Below are 25735 nucleotides of genomic sequence, written 5' to 3'. Positions count from 1 at the left end.
GCACTGATGGAACCAGTTAGCCCGTTCCAGCTGCTCCTGAGAGAGTTAGAACAGAGGCCAGTTGTGCATCCTGCTCTGGGCCAGACCAGGCCCTAACGCCAGACAGAATTCTCTTTGCCCCAGCAATTCTCACTGGAGCATCTGCGGAGGGCCAGCCCGGCTGAGATCAGCTGCCTGTGTGCTCTGCTTCCTGCCTTCCCCATCTGCAGGCTCGCAAGCCCATCAGGGAGGAAGTGACTCATCTTCCTAGATGAAGCATGCGGCATGCTTCCCCAGCAGCTGTCATAAACTCTGCTCAGGTACAGCAGTGAAGCCCAGGGAGTAACAGGCCCTCGGGTTTCTGTAGATAACCCATGCCGTGCTGCACACGTACGCTCCCGAGCAGTTTCCTCAACAGAATAAAATAAATAGTATTTGACTGAGTCCCTATTACCCATCTACCAGGCACTGTGCTAAGACATCCGCTTATTAGCCCCACCCCACAGATGAGAAGACAGAGGAGTAAAGAATTAAGTAACACATGGATACAGAGTTTGAGTTTGGGAAGACAAATAGCGGGTTATTGGGGCTAATAGGGCTGCGTGAAAATGTGAATGTACTTAATGCTTCTGGATTGTACATTTAATAATGGTTAAAAGGGTACATTTTATGCTATGTATTTTTGCGTCAATGCAAAAACGAAAACCTTACAAATAAGGAAAGCTCAGTTACCAAGTGGAGAAGCCAGGAGTCACACCCAGCAGTCCTGCCCCAAAGCTTTGTCCTTGCCCATCCACTATTTTGTCTCATTTGCAAGTGGAGATGCCAATCTGGCATAAGACAGACAGAGGCATTTGCTATCAGGCCGGGAAAGATGGGCGCTGGGGAGAGTTTTAAGTAGAGAGGGCAGGGTCAAATTTAAGAGTTGGAAAGTTCACTCAGGCTGGAAGGAAGATGGGCTGGAGGTGGGGGGAGGCCCAGGCAGGGCCGCTGGTGGTCTGGGCCAGCATGGGGCCGGCAGGGGGGAAGAAAGACTTGCAAAGCGAACAAGCCGGTGTGGAGGGGAGGAAGAGACGGCCCAGGCCGTGCGTGCTCTCACCGGGCTCCTTCTGGCCTGTCCACTCCAGCCTCCTCTGACAGTGGGCCTTCCGCCCCCTTTCCCTGAGTGGCGGCTGGAGAAGCCCAGGCACAGACCTCCTTTCTGGCCTCCAGGGGGCAGTGTTGCAAAGTCTTCTGGGAGTTGGGGCCCTGACTTCAATCTCCCTGCAGGGGGGGGCGGGAGGGGGGGTGATGCTGACTCTTCCTCCCTCTCCTCTCCCAGCCTTTGCTGCACCCCTCCCCACATCCTCTCTCCCAGGAACCAAATTATTAATAACCATAATCCTTCATGTCCCATGCTGGACACTTTACAAAAGCACTGGTACATCCATTATGAGGTCATGTGGTTCTTCCCCAAAGACTGGGGAGGGGAGCAGAATGAGAGCCTTCCTTTTATCCCCTAACCACCGTTTTATAATAAGGAAACTGAGGACCAGGCAGGAAATGGGATCTAACCAAAGCCAGTGTGTTGGTGGCAGAGCCAGGCCTGGGAGCCATGGGCCAGCCAGTACCCAGTCTGGACCCTGTAAAAGGGCAAAGCCCTGCAGCGCCCCTACAACAGCAGCTGCTAGCAGGGGCCACCTAGCCAGCCTGCAGAGCCCCAAGTTTGCCCTGGAGCTCCCTCCCATCTCAGGGGGCCTTCTCAGTGATTTATTCCCATGGGGTTGTCAGTCAGATCAGACTACCTGGCACATACCTGCCATGATTTACTTCCTCCTCATCCTCTGCTTCCAGAATTACAAGAGTCACCCCATTACCATCGTCACCATATTAATAATGGCTCGTGTCTGCTTAGCTCTTAGAACTTAGCGCTAAGCCATCCATTAGCTCATCTGAGCCTAATGACAGCCCTAGGAAGGTATTTCACAGACAAGGGCACTGAAGATCAGAGAGGGCAAGTGACTAGCCTCAGGTCACCCAGCTTAGCCTTGGGAGAGGTTACAATCTCCTGGGAGAGGGAAGCTATGCACATACCAAATTGAATATAGGGCAAGACGGTTGGGTTTATGGCTGCTTTGCCTGGAGGGCTCCTGTCCTGTTATCTCGATTTTACAGATGAGAAAACTGAGTCTCAGAGATCTCCTTCCTGGGTCAGGATTGAACTGTCTGATTGATGCCCATGCTCATGCTGCCACTTTCAGGGAGGGATGTGGATTTTCTAGCATAGAACATATTCTCTCCAGCCTGGAGGGAGAACCTGGTGGGAAGTGGATGCAGTGGGATCCAGGAGCAAAAGGGCTTCCCAGGGAGGAATCTCCAGGGGAGTGTAAGTTGTAGAGAGAGCATGGCATAGGCTGTGCAAAGCTGGCTGGGCTGGAACAAACCAAGGGGAGCCAGGCTGAGTAGCCAGGCTGCGCACCCACCTGCCTGTAGACCTGTACTTCTCCGCACACGGTTGGGAGATTTTCTGTTTTGACCTAACAGCTGTGCCAACAAAGAGGGATAAGGTCCTGAACCCTTGGCAGGATGGGGTCTGTTTCTCATCTGCCAGAGAGAGAAAGTGAAGCCATAGAAGAGACAGTGGCTTCCCTGTGGTCTCTCCAGGCCTCGGTCTCCTGGTCGGAAAAAGGGAAGGATTGCATGAAATGTGCTCCAGTTTCTTCCTGCTCTGACCTTCTAGGTACCACGCGTCCATCTTTGCTGTCCTTGGCTCAGATCCCAGTCCCTGCTGTATATTTGACTTGTAGCTTGGGCAAGTCACATGGATTCTCTGAGTGTCGGGGTCCTCGTGGGTGAGATAAGTATGACACAGCCTTCCCTGGGCGGATTAAAGGAGCCATGCATGGGAGCGTGTCTATGTAGCTTGGGTTCTGACCCCAGCAGTGGCTGGGGGTGGGGAAGGCTGAAACTCCGACTGAGGTCCTCACTTGTCTGCCCAGCCCAGGGCTCATTTATAGACATCCGCACCCTGGCTGCCAGGCTGAGGGGAAGTGGGAGTAGAGGTGCTGAGATGGCAGTTTGGAGCCTTTATCAGGAAAGAGCTTCTGACTACTCTTCCCCTTCCCACCCCATCCTCCCCATCTTCTGGGCATTCTCACAGTGATACTCATGACAGTCCCGAAGGTGGGTGGTTTGATGTCACAATCTCCATTTAATAGATGAGAAGACTGAGACCTAGAGAAGAGAAAGGACTTGCTGCAAATCCCATAGCTAGTTAGTGACAGACTGGGACCAGAACTGAGGTCTCTAGTCCTGAGCTCAGCACTATTCCGTTCCACCCAAATTCAGATAGTTCTATAAAATGAAGAGTGTCCTATTTTTCTTGGCTTGCAAACCCCCTACATGGGTTGACTTAAAGAAGAGAAGGCCTCAGGTTCTGCAAACAGCCCAGGGTTTTATGGACAGCATCAGACTTGACATGAGACACGGGACTGTGCACATGTCATGGGGCCTCAGAAACTCTGCAAACCATGCTGGGCTTTGCCAGCAGCGTGGGACTCAAAAAAAAGGCATCAAGTTTTGCAAACTGTGGGAATCCGCAGATGGTGTTGCAATCTACACACACGGTGGGGCTCTGTAAAATGCACAGGGCTCGGCAAATGCCATGCTGCCAAGTGGTGAAGCTGGGGTGCAAACCAGGTTGGTTGAACAAGCTGGGGCTACCCACATTGGGACCTCACTGCAGCATTAGCCCAAGAGCCCCCACCCAAAGGCCTTGTTAGCCTAACTCCCAGAAGCTCCTGGGTAGCTGCCCCTGTTCCAATTCTATAGCTGGAGTTCCGGAATATTCTTGCACTGGGCTATCTCAGCCTAGGGAGGCTGAGGTGATAAATGAAGAGCATGTATATCTGAGATTATTGTATGTTCCATGCTTTGTGGGGTGTTAGGCATTGTTTCTCCCAAAGATTGATGAGATCAACTTAGCCAGCCAGGCTGGGCCCAGCGTATACTCAGGCCAATCCATGTATAGAATTTTTTAAGCCTCTGAACCCAAGATGGAGGCAACCGAGCTTCCAGAAAGCCTATAGGGACCTTCTCTCTCTTAACCATGCATCTACACTTAAGAGTCTGAAGGTTGCATCTCTGCCAGTCTCTATGAAGACTCACAGTGCTGACTTTAGTCTGAAGGATTTAGAGAAATAGAACCAATTTGGTTTTCTCAAGCAGGAATAGGACCTGGTCTTTATATCAATCGGAGCCAACTATTGACCTTTCCTAGTAGAGTGGCCATGCATTCACATTTCTGGTTTCTCAAAGACAGGTCATGCAACAAGTATTTATTGAGTGCTACTATGTGCCAGGCTGCACATTGATTATTTCAAATGCTCCCCACTTCCCACCAACATCCTCATATGGCCCCTGGGAGCCAAGTGGGGTCGATGTGTATTCCTCTTATCATTGAACCTTAAAAGTTGGATTCCAAACCCACAGCCCCATTTCAGCAAAGACCCTGTTCCTAGAATTGGGTCAAGTTTACTTCTGGATCCATTTTGGATTTGGGGAAACCCAAAGATCTTCCTCAGAAAGTACAGCCTGGGTAGAGGAAAAAGCCTGGTTCTAGCACCAGAGGTTCAAGGCATGGCCCCACCACCTACTAGCTGGGTGATCTCTGGGTGGTTACTGAGATTCAAGACCTCATCCGTAAAATAGAGGAATAAATACCTGGACTACAGGGCTGATAGGAAGACACAGTGGGGCCATACGTGTGAGAGAGCTGAGGCAAGCTGGCAAAGGCAAGCTGATAGGTTTCCTCTTGCTGCTCTGTTCTGAGCCCTGCCACAGTGGCTCCCTTCTCTGAGCTCCAGGCATTCAGGCTTGGCCTTTTGCTTGCTGAACCTGCACAGCAGCCCTACAAGTGAGGGGCCCTCTGTCCCTTCTTTATGGATGAGAGAAATGACACTGAGAGGTGCAGAAACCTGTTTGAAACCACGTGGCCAGTGAATGACAAGGCTGAGATGAGTCCCTCAAGGGGGCCGGCCATCGTGCTTCCTGGTGAATGGACTGACTCCTTGCTCCAGATCCTCAGTGCTCAGAGAGGAGATGGGGGTTTAGTGAGAGGGGGTGAGATCTTGAGAGGACCTGGGTTCTGGGAAGGGGCACACTGGGGGAACAGAGGCTCTCTGCAGGGCTCATGGAGGGCGACAACATTTCTGTGATGGGGGACGAGAGGGTGGTGGGAGACAGATTGAGATCAAGAGCGCAAGAGGAAACTGGAGAATCCAGACTCACTGAGATGAGGGCTTGGAAACCATCAACATTCCCTCTGCCCACCAGCCCTCTACTGCTAACAGAGGAACAGAAAGTATCCAGGGGAATGCTGAGGCCAGAGGATGTGAAGGAACAGCTGAGGGGAGGTGACACAGCAGCCTCCTCCCAGCAGCGGGGCTGGATCGAAACAAACCCAGCCTCCTGCACCAGTCTGGCCCTGGGCTGTCCCAGCCAAAGATCAGAGGAATTCAGAGAGAAAGAGAAGGGACAAGTGTCAGGCTGAGGCAGGCCCTTGGGGAGTGGGGTCAAGTTTTTGGGAATTCCTAACTCCTCTCAGAAGAGGTGGCTGCTGTCCAGTGTGGCCTGAGCAGCATCGGCTAAGTGCCTGGAGTCTCCACATTGCTGCCTCCCTTCTGTGGCTTGCAGCTGCTGTCTCCAGGGGCCCCGGACAAGGTCTCACTCCTTCTCCAGCTCAGCCCCACTCCTGAAATTGAAATCGGGGGTGGAACTCACTGCACCCCAAAAACCATGGGACCCAGGATAGGTAAGTGCGGATGAAATTAAAAAGGGGCACTGGGAGAGGGTCTGGGGGCTACCTTTCCAGTGCAGAGGGTGAGGAGCCAATATGGGTGCACTGGGTGGGGTGGGGGCCTTGAAGTTCCCCACACGGAGCCCGCCAGAAGACCAGACCTAGCGAAAGTGTGCTGAATGAATGAGTGAATGACTGAAGGGGCAGGAAGGGACGCTGTTTACTCAGCTGGAGGCAGGGAACCCAGCCTATCTGCCCTGAGGAGACAGAGACCCGGAGAGGACAATGGAAATTCAGGCCACTCGAGCTCCTCCTCACCAAGCCCTGTTCCCTCTTTGAATCGAGCAGAGATAAAGACAGACAAAGCCGAGAAATATGGGGATACAAGCGTAGTCAGAGACACAGCAAGTCTAGAGATACGCAATCAGACAAAGGCTGGGACAGAGGAGAAGGCAAAGACCAACAGGTGTCTGCAGGAGCGTGCAGGGACAGGCGAGGAGGTCAGCCCCAGAGAGAGAAAGCCGCAAGAAGACCCCGGGAGAAAGGGGAGAAGCAAAGGAGCGCGTGCGAGAGAACCAGACAGAGACAGACAGGCACACCTGCCTCAGAGAATTGGAAAGATCGGCACAGAAGAGACGCGGATTCAGAGAGAGACTCGCAGAGCCCGGCCTGGAGTGTGACAAGCGCCACGTGGAGAGGGTGGAGAGGGCGGCTGCGGTGGCTCTGGGAACGGAGCGCCCCGCTGGGCATTTCTTGTGCTGGCGGGCGGCAGGCGAGGGAGGTAGAGGAAACAAAGGATCTTCAGACCGGGTGCCCTGTGGGGTGCCCTGCGGTGATCACCTCTGGCCTCCTTCCAGCTGCCTGTGTGAGCCTCACACCCACTCAGGCAGGACTGAACCTGCTCCCTGGCTCGTGTGTGCGGCAGTGAGGGCTTTGCGGGCAGGGCTGGGGACCATGGCACAGCAGGAAGGGTGGGGTGGATGCATCCTCTGGGGGCCTCACCGGAGAGATGACAATGAGGTCAGATTTGGGTGGGTTGGTTTAGAGATGGGCTACTGACAAAACAAATTCCCCATCAGCTCTGGCTTGCTACAGGATGGGAGGGTTGGTGACCCTACAGGTATGGGAAGAAACTAGAGACTGGCTGTTTTGTGCAGAATAACAGCCCACTGTTATTCTGACCCCTGTAGGGCTCTGGAATATTCTCTAGCTGTCCTCACTTCCTGCACAGACAGCAGGAGGCTGACCCCACTGCCCACATGGCCACCAGAAGCCACCTCTGGCCTTGCTTCCTAAGCCCCACCCTGAGCTGAGGCCAGGCTTCCCCCATGCTCTTTCTGGTCTGAGGGCACTCTGAGGGATGTGGTGATGCAGGTGGGGCAGGGTATAGAGATTGGAGCCTGGGAAGAGCAGGGGCCAGCTCACCTGAGGGAGCGGGGTCAGCTGTCCTGGCCAGGGGTAGACACCAGAGAGAGGAGTCAGGCTCAGATCTGGCTCTCAGCCCAGCCCTACCACCAGCTCACCACGTGCCCTTAGGCAAGAGGCACAGCTTTCCCTGTCTGTGGGGGAGGAGTTGGAGAAAATGATCTCCCAAGGCCATTCCCCTTTTATGATTTCAGAGAGGCCCCTTTCCTACCTCTGCCTCTTTGCTCGAAGCTTTTACCTCTACCAGAAAGGTATCTGTCTACGTTTCTTCAGCCATTCTGGTGAAATTTGTCATTTGCCAACTCCTCCAAACATCAAGTCCTCCAGGAAGCCTTCCAGACTGATTCTCCCAACTAGAAGTAACCTCTCTCACATATGCTGCTTGACTTCCCTTTTTTGAGGTTCATCTTTTCTTGTTCCTCATATCATTTCTGTTGCTCTCCAGCCGTCCTGGGTTCAAAGTATGTCACTCCAGTGCAGATAAGTAGGGGAAAGGAAAGAACCAGCAGCCCTGGGTTAAAATTTGAGGTCTGCGTCACTGGCTTTATGAGAATGCAGTGACATACTCTCACCCTTTTTAATAGTTGAGGAAACAAATGCTCAGGGAGGGCAAGTGGCTTACCAAGGTCACCCAGCAAGGAAGCAGCAGAGTGGGGGCCAGAACCCAGATTGTCCTGATGTCAGAGCTCTTTCCTCTCTCTACCATTACCCTTGGGGATCCCTCCTGTTTTCCATAGACCCCACACTAGTGAGATTCTACCCACTTGGGCACTTCACTGGTTCCAGACAAAGTAAACTATTCTCTAGGTGCTAGTGACTGGGGAGTGAGCAGGGTTGGGGATAGTTATTTCCTCCTAGGCTAGGCCTTGCCTACTGGGCCAGATATCGGGCAGCTGTGAACCAGATGGCAAGCTTGCCTAGACCCTACAGTCAGGGGCCAGGCATTCAACACCCAGTCTGCTTTTGTCCCTTTCTGGGACTCACTTTCTCTGGGCAGTAGATGGAGGGGGTTGTCCAAGGTGGTCATCTGGTCTCTTCCTGCACTGAGAAGCTCAGTCTTCTGTCTCTGGAAGGAGCAGTGCAGCAGAAGCCTCTGTAGGGAAGGGTCAGGTCTCCCCATCGGTGTTAGAGGGGCTTGGCTATCCCCAGGGTGCCAGCCTGAACTTCAGCTGCACCCTGGGGTCAGGAAGAAGTAAAGAAGTAAACTTTGTCCCTGCCATCCCTCATGGGCTGCAGACCAGAGCCCTAAGCACCAATGCTTGAAATGATGGAGAACAATGCCTGCCTCACCAGAAAGGGAGCTCCATGCGGGTGGGGCCAGATTCGATCCATCCTTGGGGCCCCAGATCTCAGCAAAGGCTGGGCAGACACGAGGCATTGGGAAAGTCTCAGTACCTAAGCTGTCCTCCCTCCACTTCATGCCTCCCCCAAGACATTCCTTCCTTCCCTCCAACCTGTTTTGAAAACCTGCCCTAGTTGAGGACAGGAGACTCATGATGTGGATGGAGTGCAGCTGGGTATAATAGGGCCCTAGGGAGGACATGTAAGCACATAGAGAGATGAGCCGGGACTCATGGTTGGGAGGCAGCATGGCCAAAGCCAATGGCCACCTCTCTCTGAACCTCAATCTCCATGTTTTAGGCCAAAGGAGACTGGCCTGAATTCCCTATGGGCTCAGGGCTCACCCTCCCCCCAGACTTTCTTCACTGTTTTTAAGATCATCATGGGTCTAGATGGGATAGCCAGGGCTGGAACTGGGAACAGAAAGTCCCAGTACAGGGTGCCTGACCCAGCTTGGAAACCACCAGAAAGTGCTTGGCCTCCTCCCCCACCCTGCATGGATCTTCCTCAAGAAGCAACAGCTGGGACGCCTGCAAGAGCTAGACCTCAAGCATGCTAATATCCTCCCAACAGACCCCCCAAAGTCCTGCCAGGTGGAATTTCTCAAAGATGACAACCAAGCTTTTCGTGCTTCTGAGTCTCCCTCTCCAGAAGCTCACTCGGCCACACTGGGAACCGGAGCACCCCCACCCAACCTGGGCCCCTCCTCTCACATTCCCATGCTCCAGCCCTGTCTTCTCCCTCACTCAGCTTAGCTCAATTCAACAGTCATGTTTTTAAGCTGAACCAGGCCTTGAAAGATGAGAAGTGGTCCGCTGGGGAGGAAGGACACTCCAGGCTGAGAGTACAGTGCGTGCAAAGGCAGAGGGGTGAAAGGAATAGGATGATTTTGAGGAATGGCAATCATCTACGGGGCCAAAGAATAATGTTCACTAGGGGTGGATGAGACAGGAGCTGTTCCTAGGGGCCTTGACCTTTTCTTTTCTTTTTTTTTAAGATTTTATTTATTTATTCATGAGAGACACAGAGAGAGAAGCAGAGACATAGGCAGAGGGAGAAGCAGGCTCCCTGCAGAGAACCGATGCCACACTGGATCCCAGAACTCTGGGATCACACCCAGAGCCGAAGGCAGATGCTCAACCACTGAGCCACCCAGGTGCCCCAAGCCTTGACCTTTTGAGGCTTGGTGGCTGAACTCACATGTTGCAGATGAGGTGGGAAAGGAGGGGGCCAACTGTTGTTGAGGACTACACTGTACCGGGCATGGCATTTTCTTTCAATTCCACAAAACCCCATGAGATGGGGCCTCTTCTCTCACTTCCAGGGAAGGAAACTGAAACTTACGTTGACTGACTAAGCTGCCCAAGGTCACATAATCTGATGTGGCAAAGCAAATATTTGAATCCAAAGTCTTCTGACCCAGAGGGTTTCAGTGGGACTGGATATGGTCCATTAGGACACAGGATGGGACAGGTTCTGCGCTGGGGAGTTGACTGCTTCATCGGGGGACATAAGCAATACAGGAGACTGACGAGCACTGCAACTCGGAGGAGAGTCTGAGGGAACTGGCCAGGAAAGGGTTTTACAGAAGGAAAGACAGCTGGCATGGGCCGCAGGAGCTAGGCAGGAGAGAGCAGCAAGCCGAGGACATACAGAGCCATCTAGGAGGTAGGAAGAGCTCAAGGAGCAGGTTGGCCATGCTGGCCTCCTTCTACTCCAACACTTCTGGAGAGGTATCTGTAGAGGTATGTCATTGTTATGAGGAACAGATTGCCCAATATCTGCTTCTGGGAGTATTTCCCTTCCCAGGCTCGGGCTGTGGGTGTGTCAGTGCTGGAAGCTATTAGGTTTTCCAAAAACATCTTGGCGCCTTTGTGACTCTGTCCCCCACCCCCCACCTTGGCACCTGAACACAATTCCAGTGTAGGTTTCTCTTTTCGCTCTGTTCTCTTCAGATGGGGCACATGGCGGAGGCGTCTCACTCTCGCTGGGCAAGTTGCCCACTTGTGGCTACTGTTACCTTCTTTCCACTCTTGTGTCCAGACAGCCAGGGAGCTGACGCTAGCCCATATTCTTGCATGAGCTCTCCTGGAGCCCACAGCCTCCTAGACATCTCTCCCTTGGTGCCCCCTTGCCACCCCAAACTCAACCATGGCCATGGCCAAGGCTGAACTCACCACCCCCTTGCAATCCTGACCCTCAATGGTGACAAACCCAGATGCAGAGCTACGCTCCTCCCCACTCCACCCTTGCCCCTAGGACTCCTCGGCCTCCTGCCCCCTCTCCCCACAGCTGATCTTCCATCACGTCCTGCCCATCCTCCCTCCCCACTGTGGTACCTCAGCTCATTATTCTCCTTTTCCACTGCCATGACCTAGCCCAGGTCCCATGGTCACTCGCAGCCCTGGACCCCACTCCTGCCCTCTCCCTTGTCCCTGCCTATCACCTGACTCTTCCACTCTTCCCACACAGGCATGGAGGTCTTCCTAGGTGGCCAAATCAGACCTCATCTCTGCCTGGGATCAGAACAAAGTCCAGCCCTTCGACCTGTTATTCAGGCTCATCATAGCCTGGCTCCTCCAACCATTCCAGCCTCACCCATCTACCCCCACCTTGGCCCCAGTGCTCCAACCTCGCCAGACCATTTGTTCCCTGAACATTCTTTGTACTTTGATACTTCTGCTGTTTTATCTGATGTTTCTTCCTTTAGGAAGCCTTCCAAAACCTCATAATCTAGGCTAGGGCCTCTGCTGGGTTTCCATAGTCTTGAAACTCCTTGTATTACATCAGTGAATGCATATCCCTGGGATTCTGCATTAGATGTCTGCCTCTCACCCCCACCATGTACACTGGGAGCTCCCTGGGGGCAAGGACTGGAGCTGCTGGCCTCTGAGACCCCAGCAGGTGCAGAATGAATCTTCACTGTCACTTCTAGAACCAGCAGAGACCAGTTCTTTCTGTGTGGTGACCCTGGGCAAGTCATGGTCTTCTCTGGCCCTGTTTATTCACCCCGCAAAGGGTTAACCCAGCCCTGGCTTCCTGTCCAATGGACTCCTCAGGCCCAATGTTGCTGTGGAGTCACAGTCAGAAGAAGTGGGTCCCTGAAAACACGCGAAACAGGCACCCCTCACCTCCACCACCACCACCACCACAAAGAAACCCTAACAGGGCAAATTGTCACGTGCAGGCCCAGCATCTCAGATCAGCTGAATGTTGCCATATGAGAATGTGGGCCTAGTATTGCCAGATCTGCGGCTATTTCAGGAAAAAAGCAAAAATCTGAAGTTTTATGTGAAATTTCCTGTTTTTAAATTCTGGCAATTAACTTAAAAAACACTCAGAGAGCAAGCATTGTGCAAGCCCCCCAAAACATCTAGAAGCCAGATGTGCCACCAGGCAGGACTGCCTGTGCGCTGCACGACTCCAGATAGCACCCTTCACTTTGTGGTGCACAGCCCACACCACTGCACATGGGGCTTTTGGCCAGGGCCTCCCTGTTGTAACCTCTACCTTATAGTCTATCTCTGCTAGTTCTTTTGATGGCCTTGGCAAAGGGTGTGGGGGAGAGGCCTTTCGTTTTCTTGTACAGGGAAGTTATTGGGAGGGGGGAGAGACCTTGGAATGCAGCTGGTGGGATAGGGTAGGGGTGGGAAGAGGACAAGAAGTGGCAGAGGGAGGCATCCATGGGTGTCTGTGTTGCTTCAGGAATCAGGAAGAGGTGAGTGAGTGATGCCAGGGCTGAGTCTCCACAGGTAGGAATATAGTTTTTCTGGGGCCCAGACATGGAAATAGATTCCTTGGTGAGTTTGGAGCAAAGGCTGACAAAATTGCACCTTGCAGGATATCCTGGTGTTGACAACGGACATTATCTTGTGTGACCCTCACACAGGCTTGAGAGGCAAGTCTTAATATTCCTATCTCACAGAGATTCAGAGAAGTCTCACTGCTGGCCCAAGGCCATACTGGGTCTAAATGATCTTTGATTTTGCTCTCTCTGCTGAAGACAGGCTGGAATGTTCTGGAGAGAAAGTGCCACTGTCTTGTCCCTCCTTGGTCCTCAGGATGTGAGAACCCTCACAGGCTTTCTTGGCATTTCCCAGCAAGTCTCTCCTGAAAGCTCAAATCTGGGTCTTGTCTATGAGTCCTCAACTCCCACCATACTCCAGTCCCCGGGGTATGGGACTCATGTTGCCACATATCTTTCTTGCCTTATTTCCCTCTCCAGCCTTGCCCTGACAGCACTCTCTGAGGCCATTAGAAGAGGCTGTTGACTTTCCAGCGAATGATTGGCTCTCCAAAGCATTAGCTGGTGGAATGGCCAACTCTTCCCCTATAAAACTACCTTTGACAATGCACAAAAGGGAAGCCAGGCTGGAACAAGAAATGGCTATGTGGGGATTATTTTTCATTTGTTCTAAAGCCATCTTTGCAACCAACCTTCTCGTGGTTGTTCCCGGGGGCCCAGGAGTCAGACAGACCTGGGTTCCAGTCCAGGCTTTGCCATTTATCGGCCCCAGGACCCCGGGTAAGTTGCTTTCCCTCTCTCTATGCCTGTTTTCTTCTCTGCATCATGGAATCACAGCAGCTATTTCTACGGGTTGCTAGGAGGTTGGGTGACAAAGTTCAGCCCAGCCCAGCCTAGCATGTAGTATTGTTTGGTCTATGGTAGCCCCTCAGATGAGCACCTAGGACAAGCTCCCCCATGACACTTCCTGTAGGGGATTAGGGTGAGCCAGAGAGCTGGGTCTCCCAACCTCCCACCTTGCAGCCCTCTTGGGTTGAAGTTCCTCTGGATTCTCAAATACAAGATGTGGCAATGCTCTTTGCAGTCATAAAGCAAGTATGGAAGCCAGTGGGGGAGTTTGCAGCAGAATAGACAGCTGACAGAAAGACTGGCTGCCTGATGGGGAATAAACAACATTTACTGCACACCTGCTGTGCATGATGTCTGCACTGGCTCCCCACATATGACCAACAGAACCCACTGATAAGACAAAGCCCATTGTTTACTGTGATGAGGGATAATACGGCTCTCAAAGCTCTGGCAGTGGTTCAGAGTGGGGAGGTAAGGTCAATATTTGTCGAGAACTGAAAGTTTGTTTGAAGGCTAGTCCGTAAGCATGGGGAGGAAGGCAGGGGAGGGAGGCTCAACTGAGATTGGGTAAGAATCATGATACAACAGTTTGTTGGTAGAAATAACAAGGTAAGGATTTTTGTGGGGAGACATTCAAAGAATCAGAGGTGCACACTCTGTGGATGATTTCCCGTGAAGAGTTGATGGGTCTTTAAGAAGGTAACGAGCAATGAAGCCGTTTGTTTGAGCTGGTCAGTCTGGGAAGAAAGAGGAAGAAGAAAAATGCTAATGAAGACAGTGGACCTGCAAGGCCAAGTTAATACAGACGGTAAGGTATGATTTCAGGCTTTTAGTGTTCAGGCTGAATGTTGGGTGGAAGGATCTGGTTCTCAGTGGGCGCTTTCTGTCCTGGGATGTGGGGATTACAATCCCTGCACTGCAGATGAGGAAGCAAAGGGGCCACTGGTCTCAGGCCACACAGCAAGATTGTAGCCGGCGGGGATCCAAACCTGGGCAATTGCTTCTAAAGATAGGGAGTGTGCATGGAGGGCAGGTGTCCCAGGTCCTCAAGTCTGGTGGTAAATTGGGGCTTGGATGAGAAGCAGAGAAAATCTAGGGCTGGAAGAATGATGCTCTTAGAAGAAGGCGTTAACCTGGAGAGGCCAAGGACCTGCGGAAGGGAGTGGGTTCAGTTGGGCCCTGTGGCCTTGGAGGCACTTGAAAGCTATCAGGAGAGGGGAGGGTAATTGTCTTCAGTGGGGCCTACTGTGTCTCAGGGCTGGGCAGGTGCTAGATGGCTCACCTCCTTGAGGTAGATGCTATCTTTTCATCTTTCAGATGAAGCAATGGCTTAGAAAATGAAAGGGCATGTCCAGATTCACACAGCTTCTGGCAGAGTTGGGGTTCAGACCCAGGTCTGAGGACTTTGAAACCCAATGCTCAGTCCCACATCCGCCTGGATTTTCTGTTTGCAGCTGGGAGGTAGCTGGAGGAGGTAGGACTTTTGAGACTTTCCAGCAAAGAACAGGCAGAGAAATCTAGCCTTCCCCATCAGGCTGCTCTCAGAAACCTTGGTCCTCATCACCCTGGATTCAGCTGGTATGAGGAATGCTGATTCTTGCTTCTGGAGGGGGCAGCTAGAGGCAGAGCCTCTGCCTTACAGACATTCAGAGTCTTTGAACTGAAGATCTCAGGCTGACAGACGTTCAGGGTAACTGTCTGACTGGTCAGCTAGTTAGTTCAGCCTGCCTGAACAGACAAGTTTCCTAAGAGACAGCCAGACCAATGACTTACCAGCTGATGGACATGAGTGGGCCTGAGTGAAAAGCCAGCCATGTCCCCAACTGACAGGCACACAGACCCCTTGCCTCCCAGCAGGCTCCAGCCCTAGGATACACCTGGCCTACCTGGAGCCTCCAAACCTGGTTGCCCACCTGGGAGAGAAACAAGCTGGGATTTTTTTTCCTAGGGTCTAGCTCCATGCCTCTCCCCTCATGCCCACCTGCCCCCTCATCTGTGAGGGGGTGACCCCTGACAAAATCTTCACAGGATGGGAGGGTCCTCAGAGATGTCACAGGAGGAGAATGTACTTTCCTGAACTCAAGACTCTCCTTCTGAGGGGCGCTTTGTTCTTATTCAGAGTCAGACTATTTGTTGCTGGTCTACTCAGAGGCCTCAGCCCACAAGAAGAGCTTGAAGAGGCCTGGCTACCTGCCTGACCAACCCCATTCTGTGACCACCTGACCACCCAATGGCTGCTCTCAGCTCCCAGGGGCCATGGCTTCCCTCCTTCATCAGGAGGCTCAAGCTAAAGACTAGCCCACAGGAAGGCAGAAGATTCTATGTTGGTCCACCGATCTTCTGTCCCCCTGTCTTATCTATATCCTGGACTTCTTTCAGAGCTGGGCCTCCTGGCCCATGACTTCTGCCCTCCCAGATTCAGCCTCATCATCTGGTTGACCTGGCCCCCTGGTGGGTTGGCACTGTCACCTTTCAGGTGGCCTGGTTAGGTTTGGTTAGGCCACAATAGAGAAGAGTGCTGTGCTTCTTCCCCTCATCAAACCTGTGCAAGGAGCATGGCGTGATGTTGAGGCTAACACCTGGGCTTGAGTCCCTACACTGGCGCTAACCAGCAGAGCTTGTTACCTCTGGGCCTCAGTGTCCTCCTCAGGTGCAAGAGATAATGAAAGTGCTAAGGCCCAGAGGTGTGGAGAGCCTTCAGGAACACGGAGAGCCTGCACATGAAGGCGTAGCTGTATGTCAAGCAGGTAACTCAGCCTCCGTGCTATAGTAGGGGATTCGTTTATGCCGGTGAGAGAAACCAGGGCTTGGAAATGGGCCTACCAATCTCCTCTGGGCAAGTTCGCTTGGGACCCTCCCCCCCACACCTCCTTTTCTCCTTCTAAGTGACCTCCACAGAGCCTGTCCCTTCGCTATGCCAACCCCTTATCTCCTCCCTGTCAGGTGGATTTTGTTTCAATATCTCCTTGTTTTCCCTACATACTAATGTCCCCCAAAGACACTCTTCCCCAGCCACACACACTTCCATTTCTAAGCTTTTTGAATAGACATTTCTCCAAAGAAGGTACACAAACGGCCAATAAGTACACGAAAAACGCTCAACATCATTAGTCATTAGGAAAATGCTAATCAAAACTGCATGAGATACCACTTCACACCCACTAGGGTGGCTATAATCAAAAAAGACACGATACTAAGTATCAGCAAGGATGTGGAGAGATTAGAACCATCATACACTGCTGGCAGGAGTATAAAACAGCACAGCCACTTTGGAAAACAGTTTGGCAGTTTCTTAAAAAGTTGAACAGAGTTGCCATATGACCCAGGAATTCCACTCCTGGCTGTATACCCAAGCGAACTGAGAACATATGTCAACACAAAAATGTGTACAACATGTGAACATTCACAATCCCCAAAACAAACAAAACGTGATTTATGTCCGTACCGTGGAATATCATCCAGCTATAAAAAGGAATGACATACTGATGTGCTCTGTAACACTGGGCTATGTGAAAGCAGCGAGACAAAAACTTACGTATTTTACTATTTCGTTTGTATGAATTTATGTTAAATATCCAGAATAGGCAAACCCAGAAAATAGATCCACGGTTACCAGGAACTGGGAGGAGGAGGGAGGATTGCTACCAGGTGTGGGGTTCCTTATTGAGACGATGGAAATGTTCTGGAATTAGCAGTGATGATGTATGCCTTTTATAATATAACAAAACCACTTAATTGTGTCCTTTAAAAGGATGGAGTTTATGATGAATTAACCTCAACTGAAAACAATTCCTCAGGCTCCCAGTTATCTTGTGTGAGGAATGCAAACCCTTCGCTGGGTGGTGCCAGGCCTCTATGGCTCCTTTCTGAGTTTGCCTTCAGGATCTGGAGATGGAGAATCCCCACATTCCTGCCTGGGTCAAGGGTGGCCTTGAGTCGGTTTCCAGACCCCAGAAGGAGCTTGTTGAATGAAGGGAAACTCCTGCCAGGTTAAGAAGCATATGAAACAATGGGGAAGGCTTCCTCGGGAAGTGGACCGGAGGAAGGCTAAGGGGGCCCGGTTTCCATTTAGGTGGAAGGGTGGAGCCTCCCAAGGCTGGACTTCCGAGCTCCTCACTGAGATCAAATGTCAGGAGACTCTAGGAGATGCCCCTGAGGGAGTTCAGCTTTCCTCTCACTGCAGTGAGTGGGATACTGGCATGGTTACCATGGTTACCAGGGAGCAACCCAGACATGCCTAATGGGGCCAAGGATCCAGGTTCTAACCACACCTCTGCCTCCTGAGTCATCTCCACCCTTGGGGAGTTCATTTTGTCCAGGGTGAGGGAGGTGGTTACATGGGATGATCTTTCTGCACGCATCAGCAACATGGTTTGATGTATGAGTTGGAACTGGGCTAGGTAGCTCTGGGTTCCGGGGAGGGTGCTGGTGTCTGCCCTGAACTACGCCCAGGAAAAGCCATTATGCCCTGACTAGGGACTGAGCCTTGACCCTGTACCTGATCCTAAAGCTGTGAACCTATACTGAGCCAGACAGACCTACAGCCAGACTCAGCCTCCAGGAGCACCGGTGTCTCACAACTACAGGCCCAAGTGGGGCTAAGCCTGCGTGTTCTTACAGCCGGAGTCCCTGCTTGAAGGCTACATAGTGTGGCCAGCAGCTTCTCCCTAGAAGGAAGGTTATGCTGGGATTGGAATGAAGATGTGAGGCAGGTGGTCCCAGCTGGGATCCGGCTAGCGTGGCTACATGGGCCACATACCCTCTTAGGAAGGGTCCTCCCATCGCTGGGCCTCAGGAAGCCTGAAGGTGCTCAGACTCTCAGATTGTCGCCAACCCGCGGAACACCTTGGGTGACCTGGGTCAGGGCCATTCTCTGAGACCCCATCTCCACTCTCCCCTCCTTGCTGTCTGTCCCACAGGGCCAGTGGGTGAGGAGGCCCAGATGCCAGACAAGGACACCAAGGCCATGATGAGTGTGGAAGACACACCTGGAGGCAAAGCCTGCCCAAACCCTCAGGACTTGCGGCCAAGTGTGTTCTACAGCATCAAGGTATCACTCGGGGCCTGCCGGGAGCGGGGCCATCTGAACCCCGTAGGGAAGGCTGTGTAACTCCAAGCAAGCTGCTGCCTTTCTCCGAGCCTCAGTTTTCTCATCTGCAGAATGGGCGGCTGTGAGAACCACAGGGATAATCTACCAAAGCATTTAGCTTGATGTGGGGCACCTGTTCCCTCCTTCCAGCGAAGAAAGAAGGGCTGCTCTGTGTCAGTGGAGGACCAGGCTCCTTGCCTCCCATTGCCCCAGAGGGAAAGAAAAGGACCTCAGGAGTCCTGAGTCCGTATGACTGCTGGGGAGCTCTGTCCTCCCGGGGCAGCCCTGAACATCCAAGCATCCCTGGGTGCCCGGGTCTGTGCCACGTGCTGTCTTACTCAGTTCTCACAGTAGCCCTGAGTGGTGCGGATGTGGTCCTTGCTCTATCCAAGAGGAAACCAAGACTCAGAAAAACAGTGAATATTTTTAAGCTCCGGCACCAGCCCCCTTCTTTGAAGCTAGTGTTTCTTCTCTTGGGAATTTTGCCAGCTTGCCGGGAGGCAGGCAGGGATGTTCGGGGCAGGGCTAGGTGGGGTGGGCAACTTGAGGATTCTGTGTCTGCAAGTGCTCTCCCAGGGGAGCGCTGGGGGAGGAATGGGTGGGCTGGGGTGGAGGGGAGCTTCCCAGGGAGAGGGGCGGGTGGCGAAATAGGGAGGGGGTCCAGTCCAGCCCAGGGGAGCTCTGAGGGTCAGAGTGGCTCCCATCATTCTTGGCCTCAGGAAGACCCAACTCCCCATCATGTGGGAATCAGGTGGCGCCGTGACCCCCTGGATATACCTAGGACAGCTTGTATCATTTTTAGGCCTGTAGGAGAAGCCATGGGCTACTCCAATAACACTGTGTGTGTGTGTGTGTGTCTGTGTGTCTGTGTCTCTGTCTCTTGTCTCTCTCCACCTCTTATTCTTACCTCTCCCTCTCTTTCTCTCCTGTGTGTCTGTCTCCTCTGACTCTGTTTCCCCATCTCTGTTCCTTGCTCCTCCTTTTCCCCAACTCTGTCTCCTAACCCCCACTCCCTCTGGCTGAACCCCCACCCATCTCCCTGCTCCCCTGCCGGCTGCCACCGCCCTGGCCCCCCCCCCCCCCCCCCCCCCCCCCGGCAGTTCTTCGTCCTGTGCCACAGCCTGCTGCAGCTCGCACAGCTCATGATCTCCGGCTACCTCAAGAGCTCCATCTCCACAGTGGAGAAGCGCTTCGGTCTCTCCAGTCAGACCTCAGGGCTGCTGGCTGCCTTCAATGAGGTACTGGCCCTGGTGCAGCCACAGGGGTGGGTGTTGAGGGAGACCCTCACCCCCAGCTCCTCACCCTCCTCTCTCACTACCCTGACATGAACCCTTCCCTTCTTAGTGCCACAGGCAACCCCATCACAGCTTCCTCCCCAAATCTCCTTAGCCAGCTCCTCTTCGTCCTGGTAGAGAAACTGACCTCTGCCTCCTTGTAATGTCAGAGTACTGGCGGTGGTCCTGCCCTTGGGGGCATGCGAATGGTTGGGGTGTGGGAATTCCCCTACCACCCACTCTCCCTTTGGAGCCTTTACCTGGCTATTGCCTGTCCCAGGAAGAAATCAGAGGAAGTCACTTCAATAGCAGTAAGATTTAAGTTAGATCAAAGGCAGGACTCTGGGACCACTGGTGGTGCGGGGAGGGAGCAATACCATGGCATGAGTGTCTCCTCAGAGTTGCCCAGAGATCCCTAAGTCTGGGGCCAACAGCCAAGCAGCGAGGAGTGGACAAGCTGCTTTGGGGGGCTTTAGAGATCAGGATCCAGCTATGGCCCCTACCTCCTCCACCAGATGTTTTCCATCTCAGAGAAGGCCACTGTCCAGAGAAGTCTCTTCCTCCCTACCCCACACCAGATTTCTGTGTGAGTCTCTCCCCTTGGGATGATATGTCACATTTCTTCCAAGCCAAGGCCTGAAAACTACACAGCATCCCCAGATATTCCTCAGACCTCACCCCCAGATGTCAGAGGTGGGAAGGAAACGTCATTACCTAGCTATGGGACCTGGGGGAAGTCATCCCCCACCTCTGGGCCTCAGTGTTCCCCTATAAAATGGAGAGTGGCCACCCTTCTCAGAGTTGGCCCTCCTACCAACTGTCTTGTGAATACTGCCCCCCTCCAGTAGTAAGGAGCCTGGGGCTGGGAGTGAGTATAACAGCCAAGAAGCAGTGGTGTGGGCAGCACCCCCCAGCTTCTGGCGATAGAGCCTGCCCCTGCCCTGCAAGTTCTCAAGGCCCCTCCAGTGCCCACATCCTCAGTTTTTTATTCTAAGGCTTGAAATTCCAAGCCTTAGTCCTCTGGCTTCGGATCTTACTTATTTGTCTCAGTCATGATACCCCAGAAATTTAAAAACCCTTTCCTTGACTCTTCCTTGTTCCAACATGGGCTCTAGCCTGTTTTCCAGCATGAAATCGAACTTCTAGCCTTGTCCACCCTGCCCTCATTTCTCTCCCCTAATGGGACATTGGGGCCCCTCCTAGGAGAACCCAGAATCCATATAAGAGGTGCCCAAATGATTCTCATTCAGCTAGCTAGTCCTTTATACTGATGGGAACACCAGACTGGTGACAGAAGCTGGGGTGGTCCTGGCCTCTGGTGGCTCTGCTCCACTTGAATGGGTCCCCTCATCCCTTGGCAGGTGGGGAACACAGCCTTGATTGTGTTTGTGAGCTACTTTGGCAGCCGGGTACACCGGCCCCGACTGATCGGCTATGGGGCTGTCGTTGTGGCCCTGGCAGGCCTGCTCATGAGTCTCCCACACTTCATCTCGGAGCCATACCGCTACGACCATACTAGCCCCGGTAAGAGCAGGAAGGGCTGGGCTGGAGATGGACGTGAGGAGCCTGGTACTATGCACCAGGGCCCATTGGTCAGGATGGGCCCAGCTTCCTGGGGCACTTGCTGGTCCTCCCCACTCCCTCGGTCCCATTCTGGGTGGGTCCCTCTGGAAGTCCTGGGAGTGGGGTTGTTCTGGGGCAAACGAGTGAAACCCTCCGGGTCCCTCTTAGTAAGGGCCTGCTTATGTGTCACTGTGTTTTTGAGGTGGGGTAAACTTACAACACAGCCTACCTTAGGACCTGGCATGCAGTAGATCCTCAGGAAATGTGTGTGGAATAATAATAGTATCACATACCACTCATGCTGTACCAGACACTGTTCTTCCAAGTACTTTATGTGTATTAGTGTATTTAATCCTCACAAGTAGCCAAGACATTAATGTGAAAGAATGAATGAGTGCATAAACAAATTTAAAAAATGAAAGAATTTTAGATAGGAAGCCCAGTGAGATTTTGTTGAGGGTCAACTGGACAGGTAGATGCCTGTCTCTTGGAGAATAACCCAAGCAGCCCGAGCTTCATTCCTTCAATATTCCATCCACCCAATCCAGCTACCCACCCATCTATCCACCCTTCCATCTATCCATCATCCATCCATCCATCCATCCATCCATCCATCCATCCATCTAGTGGTCCACCTAACAAACCCTCAGTATAGCCTACTTTGTGTCAGACCCCCTCAAGGAACTCAGTCTTGCTTCCAGAGAGCTCCCAGAAGAGGAGATAGAGGCAAAAAAAAAAAAAAAAAAAAAAGCCTGCAGTGTGTCACTTGTGTGAGGAAGGAAGCACAGGGACTGGCCTAGCGTGGAAGCCTTCCCAGGGGAAGAGGGCTGTCTGAGAGCATGGCCTCCTTTGCCTTCCCATCAGCTCACACGCCAGAGCTCTCACTCTGTGCCAGGCCCAGGAGTGGTAATGTGGAGTATTATGACCAGCCCCAAGAAGCTCCCAGGGAGGCACAGGTCAGAGGCATGGGCAGCTCTGCTTTGGGGTGGAGACAGAGCTAGCAGAGTCCTGAGTGTAAGGAGAAGGTGGGTGTTTCAAGTGCAGGAAGCCACAAGAGCAATGGCCATGAAGTGGGAAAGTAGAGAGTGTACGTGAGCAATTCAGAGTGGTCCTCAAGGCCTGAGTGGAGAGCTGTCAAAGCCCTGATTGGAATGCTGGGGAAAAATCCCCACATTTCTGGGTTCAGAATTTTCACTTTGACAGAGTTTTCACTTTGGCAGAATTTTCACTTTAACAGAGCTTTTCCTGTGCAGGGTCATGCACTTCTTCACCCTCCGCATCACACAACATCCCTCTGCCCTGAGCACCCTGTGAAAGCCTGAGCCTGTCTCAGGTGAGCAGGTGAGGCTCGGTAACGTCCAAGCACCCAGCCTGCTCTGGCATCCCAGACTATTTCATTCATTCATTCTTCATCCAATAATGGATTCGTGTCTTTATCGCTAATACTTCTGCACCAGGCCACCTGCGAGGTACTTCACAGGGGTGCAAAAAGAAGCCAGAGCCCCATAACAATCATGACCTCTAACGTCTAGTAGGTGCTGTGCATGGGTGGCACTCGGCACTCTTCATGTTTACGGCCCTGCAGCCGTAGGTGTTATCAGCATCCTATTTTACAGGTGAGGAAACCGCTGTTCACAGAGAGGGGGATCCCCTCAAGGCCCACAGCTAGTGATGCCATGACGTGTCCAGGTAGCTTGGCCCCCGAGGTCCCACTCCGGATCACTGAATTATTCTGTTTCTGAATTCTGGATTTCCGTAGAACTTCTTATTCTAGGAAACTTTTGAAAGATGATGAAACTGAGGCCCAGATGGGCTGAGGGCCTCTGTCAAAGTCTCCCAGTCTTCAACTCACACACCTTGTTTGAAGGTCCAGGTCCTTGACCCTGGTTCATGTGGCTTTTTCTCAGAGTCCTGGCTGCCAGAAAAGGCGGGGCAGGCCACAGAGAGAAGGCCACCCATATTTGGAATAATAATAGCACGAGGGTCTCTTTAGGTTTGCTCACCAAATATTGGTGAGCTCCAGGGAGCAACTGTCTGCTACTAAATTAAGAAATTCTCCTTTACTGAACTCTGCATCTGTGTCCTGAGCTGACACTGAGCCCACCCAAAATGAAGGCCAAGCACACTAGAGCCTTCCACCGTCCCGCCCCAGCATCCCTCCCCGGCCTGGCTGTGCCTTCAGTCCTGTTGCTCACATTCTGTGAGTCAGTCATGCTTAACTTCTCAAGCCCCTGGGTTTCACTGTGCTGTGACCTCTCCCTGGAACACCCCTCCCACCTTCTCTCTCTTGAAAAATCTATTTGTTCTTGGTCCCATTCAAACCCAATCTCCTTTGACAGCCCCACCCCACCCAAAATCCACAGTTGCCATGGGACTTCCCCATATCTCTGCTCAGAGAGGTGGCATGAGGTAGTTTAAGAGTATGGACTTGAAGCTGAGCTGCCTGGGTTCCGATCCTGGCTCTGCCTTTCCTAGCATCAGTTTCCTCATCTGTGCAATGGGGTAATGAGAGCATCAATCCCCTAAGTTTGTCAGGAGGGAGGGAGTCAAATGGTTTGTGTACATAGCACCTAAAATGGTACCTTGCATCCAGTGCATGCTGTATAAGGGTCTTAGCTATCGTTATATTTTTTATCATCTCTTAGTAGACATGCCACAGGATTATGAGGCTTCTCTGTGCCAGCCCACAACCTTGGTCCCAGCCCCAACCCCAGCCCCCTCCAACAGCAGCTGCTCAAGCAACACGGAGGCCCAGCATCTGGCTGTGGTGGGGATCATGTTCATGGCACAGACCCTGCTTGGTGTGGGCAGTGTGCCCATTCAGCCCTTTGGCATCTCCTACATCGATGACTTTGCCCACAACAGCAACTCGCCTCTCTACCTTGGTAAGTACCGGGCTCGGAGGGAGGTCCAGGCTCGGGAATAGGAGGATGCGAGGACCAGGTAGGGGCTGGGCATGAGTTCCTGACCTCTGCCTTGTCTGGTCAGTAAAGCCTGGAGAAGCCCTGGAGCTTCCTGGGCCTGACCAGGGAAGATGGGCTGCTCTTGCCTATTGGAAACTGGGCAGGCACTGATCTGCTGAGGGAAGCCAGGGCCAGAGGGGCCTAATGCAGGCTTCGTGTTGCAGGGATCCTATTTGCAATAACCATGATGGGCCCAGGCATGGCCTATGGACTGGGCGGCCTCATGCTGCGCCTTTATGTAGACATCGACCGGATGCCAGAAGGTGAGCCTCAAAGAGCACACAGTTGTTCCCAGGGGCACACAGATGCTAGCTCACTGAGCACTGGCCTCATAGGAGACACTGAGCCAGGGGGCTCATGTTCAAATCCCAGCAATCCCACTGACCTTGGACATGCCTCTTAACCTCTGAGCCTCAGCTTCTTCATTTTTTAAAAAATATTTTATTTATTTATTTGAGAGAGGCAGAGACATAAGCTCCCTGTGGGAAGCCCACTGTGGGACTTGATCCCAGGACCCCGGGATCACATCCTGAGCCGAAGCAGATGCTCAACCACTGAGCCCCCCAGGCGTCCTGCAGCTTCCTCATTTTTGAGACACTCTCCCTCCTGTCCCCCTCCCAAAGCTGTGATCAGAATCCAGTAAGAGATGAAGAGAGGCTGTAGAACACCATCAGATGGGCAGTCGTGTTATCACTATTATTACACCTCTTCACCTAGTCCCATCCCTGAGCTCCCCCAGACCCCAGCCCATGCTCAGATACACTGCAGGGCAGACAGGGGCACATACTTTCTTGGGCTGTAGGGAGCTCCCATCTTTAGGGGGAACAAGACCCAGGTGAAACAGAGAAGCCTGCAGGAGAGAACGTCTGGAGCAGGATTTGGTGAGCTTGGGCCTACCTCAACTGGGAAATTTACTGGGTGACCTCGAAGGACCCTTCCAGTCCTGACCACGTCAGAGTCTGGGAACCTGTGCCGAGGGCACCACTTAAGGAACAGCAGTCCCTGATCCAGGCAGTGGTTGGGGTGGTCCAAGGAGTGGGACTGAAGCTTGGTGTGAAGGCAACCAGGAGTGGGAGGGGGAAGGGTCCCCAAGCTCTGGCGCCCTGCAAGGAGTAGGAGAGGATTCCTCTCACCTGGAGATTTTCAGCAAGCCCTAGAAACCTCAGGGGACACACATATGAATGGATGGACACGCAGATTCAGCTTCTTGCTCTCTAGCTTTTGCACAAGGGTGCCTCCTGGGCAGCTCTGAACAAGATACACTAAGCATAGCCCTGTCCCACCCTCCTTCCTTCTAGAAAACTGGTACCATGAGCCAAGTGTGAGTTCTGGTTGTCTTCCTTGGTTTTCCCAGACATGCCCCACCCAGCTTCAGGGAAGGTGGGGTATTTTCTGGCTCTGTTGACATCATCTGGCAGATGGGGCTCCTCCACTGGCAGATGTGGTATTCCTGTAGATTGATCTCCCTACCCTTTCCCTATGGGGGATTTCATGGGGTGGGCAGATCACAGGCACAGATGGGTGTGTAAGAAGCAGAGGAGTCAGGGAGATGCCTGTGTTCGTACTCACCAGGCTGGCAGGGGGAATAATAGGTGGAGGAGGAATTAGTGCAAAAGCCAACTTCATCCCCAGCTTCACAGATTCATTTTCTGGGTGCCAATTGTGTACTCTGGACCCTGGCCAGGAGAGCTCAGAACCAAGCACCTGGGAACCAGCCCTACTCATGGAGTT

At 52.7% G+C, this 25735-nt stretch overlaps 1 protein-coding gene across 5 annotated transcripts in view; it reads left to right on the top strand.

Annotated features, from left to right (window-relative positions):
• Positions 1-5413: 5413 nt before the first annotated feature.
• SLCO2B1 (solute carrier organic anion transporter family member 2B1) overlaps positions 5414-25735 on the top strand; it is a 45874-nt gene continuing 25552 nt past the window's right edge. Inside the window, exons 1-6 of one of the 5 annotated variants that reach the window (XM_035704291.2) lie at positions 5414-5770; positions 18035-18165; positions 19305-19442; positions 20840-21002; positions 23690-23926; positions 24169-24267. In XM_035704291.2, the coding sequence (XP_035560184.1) occupies positions 5755-5770; positions 18035-18165; positions 19305-19442; positions 20840-21002; positions 23690-23926; positions 24169-24267 (784 nt within the window). In that variant the 5' untranslated portion in view covers positions 5414-5754. Of the gene's footprint in view, positions 5771-13426; positions 13929-18034; positions 18166-19304; positions 19443-20839; positions 21003-23686; positions 23927-24168; positions 24268-25735 lie in introns of those variants that run through there. The other 4 variants (XM_025458989.3, XM_025458988.3, XM_025458987.3 and 1 more) reach the window with 4 other exon arrangements.

This window comes from Canis lupus, chromosome 21, assembly GCF_003254725.2.
Source record: "Canis lupus dingo isolate Sandy chromosome 21, ASM325472v2, whole genome shotgun sequence".
NCBI classification, from domain to species: domain Eukaryota; kingdom Metazoa; phylum Chordata; class Mammalia; order Carnivora; family Canidae; genus Canis; species Canis lupus.
Note: the sequence above shows the minus strand (reverse complement) of the source record. Positions and strands in the feature narration are given on the sequence as shown.